The 8,043-nt window shown below is 35.9% G+C and overlaps 1 protein-coding gene across 1 annotated transcript in view; it reads right to left on the bottom strand.

Annotated features, from left to right (window-relative positions):
• Positions 1–8,043, bottom strand: part of LOC116344066 (dopamine receptor 1) — a 47,269-nt gene that overhangs the window by 24,919 nt on the left and 14,307 nt on the right. The window contains exons 2-3 of the mRNA XM_031772446.1: positions 5,781–5,871; positions 562–741 (exon numbers count right to left, since the gene is read on the bottom strand). Of these exons, the coding sequence (XP_031628306.1) occupies positions 562–741; positions 5,781–5,871 (271 nt within the window). The remainder of the gene's footprint in view (positions 1–561; positions 742–5,780; positions 5,872–8,043) is intronic.

The following is an 8,043-nucleotide window of genomic DNA, read 5'->3' as shown; positions in this document are numbered from 1 at the left end:
GCCGTGAGGATGAACCAACATTATTCATCGACACAGTTACCCATCGCCAAGAAGTTCTATGGCAACCACAATTCGAATTGGCTTCTATTAGAAGACAACGATCCAAAACACAAAAGTCGTCTATGCAATGCTTGGAAAGAGGAAAATGACATTAAACAAATGGACTGGCCGCCAGAGTCACCCGATTGCAATCCGAACGAAAATTTTTGGGCTATTATTAAGGCATGGCTTCGTGGTAAAACATACCGCAATTTGAAGCAGCTCAGTTCATTCATTCAGCGCCAGTGGAAAGGTTTTCAAAGCGAATATGCTGAAAATTTGAGCAAAAGTATGCCGAATAGATGTGCCTGTGTGATCGAGAAGGCAGGAGAATGGATTAAATATTAATTTGTGGCGCCGTAGCTTAGATACTAAATAGAATGTATATAAAATAATTTTGTAAAACTCTTGAGTTTTATTATAAAAAATCAACCTCTCTCTATAATGAAACATACTGTAAAATATACAACAAATATTTCGAAATATTTCTATGTTGTCAACGATATTGATGCGAATACGTACCTAATATATCATTTACTCCAGCGAAAGTCATCACAAGCGACGCCACAAATAAATCCGCAATGGCTAACGATGCTAAAAATAAATTTCCAATTCGACGTAAACTTCGTTCTGTGTATATAGCTAAGCATACTAAAATATTTCCAGCTATGGATAAAAATATTAAAAGAGACAAAAACACGCCTGAAAAATGAGAATTGGAGAAAAAAAAACAGAATTAGAATGACAAAGAATTTTGAAAACATTTCTTTGTAAGATACAAATAGACAATTTTTGAAATATACAATTCTATGCATATTGCACATAGATCTCTCTCCCATCCCCCTCTATTTCCTTTCTTTTTTGTTCAATCACCAACTCACTACTTCAATCACATTAGCCCAAAATGCACATACACAAAAAATCGGTGCAATTTTCCAAATTAGCACCTGGTAAGTTCAAAGAGGTGGAAACTCAATTAAAATCACCTACCTCAATCGATAAATTTTCAATTATGTTTTATTGATTGCACCCAATCACTCACAGCATATTACCAACCGATTCTCGTCATCACTCGCCATCACCATCACCATGCACATAAAATGCAATCTGAGAAACAAATGGCCAATCAATACGCTTTTATAAAAGCAACAATTTTTAACAACTGATTCGAAACAATTAATTAATATCGTTCTGTAGAGTGTGCAATACATCGAAATTGTTTCATGAAACCCACATTCACATTTTGATATTGAAAACGCTTGAAGCGTAAATTACACTCAATGTAATTATTTGGTGTGCAAACTATACTCTTCTGTAGGTTTCGTTTTGTTTTCGTCAGAAAATGATTTTTAATAAGGATTTCCGGCCGATGTTTAAGCTTGATACGAGTATTATTGTTTCCATAAATTCCCGTATAACAATAAAAGGAGACCGTCACATCGCCAAATCCCAAGGGATTTTGCTTATAAATTGAATTGAACGTGGGAGGGTGACTTTGATTCAGAGTCAATTCACTCAACCAAATAAAGAAATCTCCGTGGTGTTGCCGTCGCCGCTGTTCTTATTGCTTTCGTCATCCATTCCATTTCAATTTGGAAATAATTAAATGTCTTCTTACAACAATTGGACATAGCAAGCCGAGCATTATCATAAACTCAAAAGGCAGTCATTAAAATTGATTTCGACGTGTGAGTCGCCCCCGGTTGGTGCAAATTCGAATGGCATAAAACTGTTGAAAAAAAATATGATGGAAACAACGCAGGTGTGTGTGCGCGTTTATTCATTCGTTCGACAACGCCAAAATAACATTCATTAAAATATTCAATTGGTAAATATTTATCCGGTCGGTAGGGTAATCATAGTCATTGACTCTCACATATTTTAATTAAATCTCTCTTAGAATGCGCATTCAACAGCAAGCAATTAGGTACACAGACTATATATTTATATACATGTATATACAATGTACATTCCGGTGAAATTGCGCCATTCAATTCGCACACCGTATTCCCATTAACTTTCCACCCGTATCCTTTTCATCGCATCAACGATGACGGTGATGGTGATGGTGACGGGGTAACGACAGTCTTTTAACTATACAAACGAAATATTTCAACATACAAAAAGTGAATGCAAACATGAAATTGCTTGTTCATCGTGCTATCTCAACGCGAACAAAATATTTACACCAGAAAAACCTGTCTCGAAATCTTTCGAACTCATTTATTTGATAAATTATACTCAAATAACTTAACTTGCGATTTAATACACTCAAACTCACACTGAACACGACACACACAAAGGCATACAGCAATGTACAGCGAACGGGTCCAAAATATCGTAAAAGAAAAACACAAAATTGTGCACAAAAGATAAACAATCAACGACACAAATCCAAGGTAAGCACAATCAAATCTTCACCGAATGTTCAAATCAACATCAAGCAATGGCCTCAAGAAACAAGAGAAAAAGATGAACAAAAAAAAAACAAAAATAAAAAAATATAAACAAGAACTGAAAAACATGGTGTTTTTAATCCGAGTCCTTGATTTGCAGTCAAGCGTTTGGATTACGAACGCTACTCGATGGCATCATCAGAAAATCCCTTTCTCTCTGTCTGTCTATTCCTCACCAAGCAATGATTGTGTGTTTTGGCATTTAGCAAATAGCTAAAGAAAATGAGAGTTTATTTATACACACAAAACAACGGCAATGGCAATTCGCAAACTAATACGAACTTGGAATGATTTGTCGTTGTTGTAGTCACCAATGAAAATAACACAAATAAAAACCTCTTTCACTCTTTCGGCTGTGTGATATGCACTGGATGTGTACGTAATTTGATTTCATGGTTGGTAACATTTTTTAATTTAATTGGGGTGAAGATTTGCATTTTTGTTTGTCAGAAATTCTTATTGAAAATTGTCGGGGACATACGAAAACCCCTTTAGATGAATGGTGCCTTTATTTTCCGTCAAATGGCGTTATTTACATCGAGTATTTTGCATTCGGTTTAGCGGTTTATATTCTTGGTCATCCCAATGTAGAATGGGCATTTTGTTTAAACTGTCTGATCAAATGCTTTTTCGTCCATGAATTTAATGACATTTACATTTCAAACGGATCTTTTGAATATTTAATTAAAGCAACGGAGATTTTTGAGCATCGAAACGAATTGGAATACTGTGGACCTAGCTGTGGACACGCACCGTAGCAAACTACTTCATTATTCGGTGTTTAAATCAACAAATGCGACAGAATTGGTCTGTGGGAAAATCCACTTAACCCATCGAAAAAGGGAGAAATGGAAATCGGAAGCACCGAATATTTGTTATTGTAACTTCTTCAACATAAAGTTGCTAAATGTGGCAAATCTTTTAAATTTTTCCATTTCCCACTTTCACTCACGTGCCAATGCAGATTATCGCTCATTCTCAATTGTTGTGTATTGTTGAAATGTTGATTTGATTATGGGAATGGAATTACCATACATAAAGCAGTGAGAGAAAAAAAAGCAGACCCAATATAAATGGTTTCAAGCTTTTTAGCCAGAAGAAAAAGTAGATGGGAGACTAACGTAGAAAGAAGAATGAAAGCCACGAAAATAAATGTGATCGAAATCGAATTTGTGCCACTCGAAGAACAAAAGTTTCGTGATTTATCCCGTTCGTTTGATCGAAAACTTTACATTAAAAATCGTGAGCCGAGAGTTTCAGCAATTCTTTTTAACGGAAAATTGAAATCCACGTCCAAAGTAATTTTTCTTGCTCTGTTTCGGTTTTTGCAAGAATAAATGTGAAGAGAGAGAAAGATATAAAATGAAAATAAATATCTTTGTGTGGCGTGAGAGACAAAGTTTTTGCACGGAGCCACGAGTGCATGTATATTGAATCATGTTCACTTTTCCGTTTTTCGATTTTCCAACTTTTTGCAAAATATTGATTGTATTTGACTCAGAAACATTTCCATGTATATGTAGTTCGCAGAACACTCCCACTGTGTATACATTCATCTAACCAAACCAGTCAAACCAGATTTGTTTTGGTATTTTGTGCAACATGCACACATACATGTTCTTCACGTACAACTTAAACATGATCTTAAAGTGAAAAAGTTGTGGAAACGTGCCATTCCCCCTGCTTTCCGATTAACGTCAAAACTAGTTAAACACAATATCGTTCTGTGTGCATTATGCCCTACGTTCCTTTGTCAAAGTTGATTATATGTCACAACGATCAAAAAAGTTGGCGGAGATATCATGTTCTGTATTTCAATTTTGAATAATTTGCGTGTTCTCTTCATCTATAAACCAACAGAAATATACACAAAGTCAAAACATCATGTTTCCCGGGTATTTCTGCTACACGACTTTGTTTGTCTTCTTTCGAATGCAAAAAAGAGATATCATAATTTTTTTATGTCATAGAAATATTTCGAGTTTAATTTCACTCTATACGGTGGGGAAAATTGAAAGAAAATATAGCGCACATAAATAGATGACAACATATCTGAATGAATGTATATGAAACGAATGGTCTCGAGCGTGCTGTAGAATGCTTGCGAATACTGTTTTTTTGCCTCTTTCCAACGACGACTTCCGTTCAGTGGGGCACTATGCAAAATGTCATTAAACGCATGAATGGAACAGCGATGTGAAAATGAACGAAAAAGGAAATGAGTATGAAAACGATAAAATATTTATAATCAACAATAAAATCATTTAGATCGGTGACGGGGGATGAGAGTGAGAAATCGATTGGTATGTATACATGCTCTTCAGAGCAATCATAATTGATATAGATTAAATTTTGTAATAACTGTGCTTTATTGCACGTTCGTTTTCTGTAAATAGATCCGTTTTGTGTAAATAGATCCGTAGCTTGTGCGTTCCAATGTAAAACATCATTAAGGAATTAAGAAATAATTAGCACACGAGAGAGCCCATCTCAACAACACGAAAGACGAATGTCACGTAAAACGGTGCGCAATTACCGTCTATTCAATGCACAAAGACTCTGTGCCTGTGTTTGCTTGTGTCTCTGTGTGTGAATGTAAAAGCTCATAAATCGGACGAATGAGAGAAAATGAATAAGATGTGCACGACGGTAAAATGGCACAGTGTCGTCTCGTTGTCGCAGTCGATCCCATTCGAAATCACCTATACACTTTGCGAAATGGGCCCTGAATGACAGTGAAAGAGATTAATATTGATTTATTGAAAAAAGATTTTCGAAATCATTTGTCCCTTTCGTTTTCCCAATGCTCGTTCCCTTTGCATCGGATGAAAACAACACATCGTTTTATATCGCGTGCCTTCGTCATAATCTATACAAAATACAACAGAACAAAACACGCTCCATACGTTCGTCACAATTTATTTCTGCTTCTTCCTATTCAGAATTCGCTTCCGACTCGTTATTTTTTTTTCATTCTCACAATACTCGTGATCAACGTCGTCCTCTATACCTGGCAACATACGCACTCATACTTGCTCAGGCTCACTCATTTCGCGTATTTTGCACACTAACGCCTTCAGTTTGCCTATATATTTGACATAAACTGATAAAAAAATAATACCCGAGTCACACCATCCACAAGGAAATAAAAAAAATCAATACGTATTCATACTCGTCGAACATACATTTTTTTTTGGATACAATGCGCTCTCAAATGAAACACAAACAACTACCCTATACCCTGACATCTCTAAATCTATAGATATAACATGTGAACTTTATTACCGATTGATACGACTGATAAGAGTGTCAAAGCATCTGGATCGTCCTCTAATACTGTTGATTTGTGCCGTGTTGAATTGTAAGTGGTTCGTATCTGTAGAGTCGTCGTATGTTCCGAAAGTCAATAGGCAACAGGAACAATGTACATGAAAAGAGAGAAAAAAATGGGGAAAAAACGATGTATTATATTGCAGAAGGAAAAAACAGTATAATGGCTATAAAACAGGAAATCTTTTAATAACAATTCGAAAATGAGATTCGCACATGTGTGAATTTATCATCAAAATTGACATTTTTACAATCTTGTTGTTGCTGATTTTGCTGGTTCCTGTCAGCATTGGTCTGCTATCGATGCGATATTACAAAATGGCAAACGGTCAAAGTTTATGTGCTACGTGTGTTTGCTATTTGTACGATGTGATTTGGCTGGTCTTTTTTTCTCTATCTTTTTGTGCGTCTTTTTGTGTCGCATATGTACTCTTTTACATTTTTGGTCGTTCGTTCTCATACATTCTTTCATTTTTCCGCTCGCACTATGTTCGTGAATTCAACAGATGGTGTCGATGGTAAGTGACAAGGAGTTTAGCTCATTTGCAAGTGTATTTGGGGCGTTTTTTTTGTATTTGTCACTTGGTGCATGACAATCATTTCATTCGCAATTCTAATCGCATTGTTTTTCATCATTTTCCGTCGATGGAGAAGACATAGTTTTCTCCCCTCCCACACACTCCCCCCTATTTCCATACTTCGTTGAACGCTGTCTTTATTGTTTTCGCTTGTTTGTTTTGTTCCTTTTGTCAGTGTCGTTTTTCTATCTCAAGCGATAAACAGCGCGAGAAATCCATGGAAATTCAACAGAAAAACAACAAACCAGAGAAAAGCTTAAGCATTCAACCAATACCGCACATAGCCACGGTTCAATACATCATAACAAAGTATTTATTTATAAAATGTATGTAGAAAATCCTCGACAATCCTTAATATTTGAGCATGGCGCGAGAAAACTCATTGGCCAATTCAACATACAATATATTATACATACATACAAAAACAAAATAATAAATGAGTGTTGAAAACAACAACGACGCACAAATATGGAAGGAAAGAATATGTGCGATGCTTACATGATTATCAACGCGTATGGTGAGCGCACTCATGTTCGGCCGATTTTGAAAAGCACGTAATATCGAAGTGAACAATTTATTGCCAACTTTTGGCTCGACTGAACATTTTGAACGTGGTAAGGGCGATGGCAATAGATGAAGGGAAGAGATACAGAAACAGCGGATGGCAATGAATGTTTTGAAAATGAGGAGAAGGTGGAGGATGGGACGGATCAAAACAAAGAAACATGGTGTGATGACAAAATACATTGAAAATTATTATGGAACAGCAAATAATAAAGAGCATTTTTTTATTATTCGTTCATAAATGCGATGAAATGCGAAACACACAGTATTTGAACGGAAGAATGGTTGCGAAAAATCGCTACTATTTTATTCGGGGTGCAAACGAGAGCTCAACGATGCGTGAGACAATAATCAAACTCGTCTACACTACCAATGACTTAACCTATTTAGGTCACGAAACATACTACATGCTGTGTTCAATGTACGTATGTATGAGTGTGTGTGTGTATTTGTACAAATTCGGGTGACTCTATTACAAGTTTAATTTTAACGTGTCCTAGGTAAAGATGTAAAGACAACGACGATAACGGGTGTGTTGACTTATGCAATGTGCACGAACCAACGATACCAAACGAATTTCGAATTGAACTTTTTCCGCAACCAATTTTATTTCCATTTCTCTTTTTTTTCGTGTTCGCGATTTTATTAGTTTCATTTTTCAAAGGAATTTATACATATTATATGAATATATACATACTCTGCACACCAGCTATCCCCCTCATTTTCGATGCAAACATGAGTTCGCCCTTAAACAGTCCCATATTTTTTCGTCAACAAATACTTCAAATCCAAGACAGTGGCATTGTGATGATTATGATTTCACAGAAGCGAAACCGTATAATGTACGTATGAAATGACGATGGAATCGATATAAATTCTCCTTTGTTACTGTCAATGGATTTATTTTGTTCGGTTGTTCTTTTGTCCTTTCTGTCTTCCCTTTTAATATTGCTCGATGGTCGACTTCGTTTCTTTGGCAAAGCGTGTACCGTTTGCAATGTTTTCTCTATGCGCTTTAGTTTTTTTTTTCGGTTTATATTCAAACTATACTTCGGGTTTCTGAGCGCATAGATAAA

The sequence above is a fragment of the Contarinia nasturtii genome, unplaced genomic scaffold (assembly GCF_009176525.2).
Source record: "Contarinia nasturtii isolate CC-2019 unplaced genomic scaffold, AAFC_CNas_1.1 Cnas_scaffold_1037, whole genome shotgun sequence".
Lineage (NCBI taxonomy): Eukaryota > Metazoa > Arthropoda > Insecta > Diptera > Cecidomyiidae > Contarinia > Contarinia nasturtii.
The sequence above is the reverse complement of the archived record's forward strand: the minus strand, read 5'-3'. Positions and strand labels throughout refer to the sequence as shown.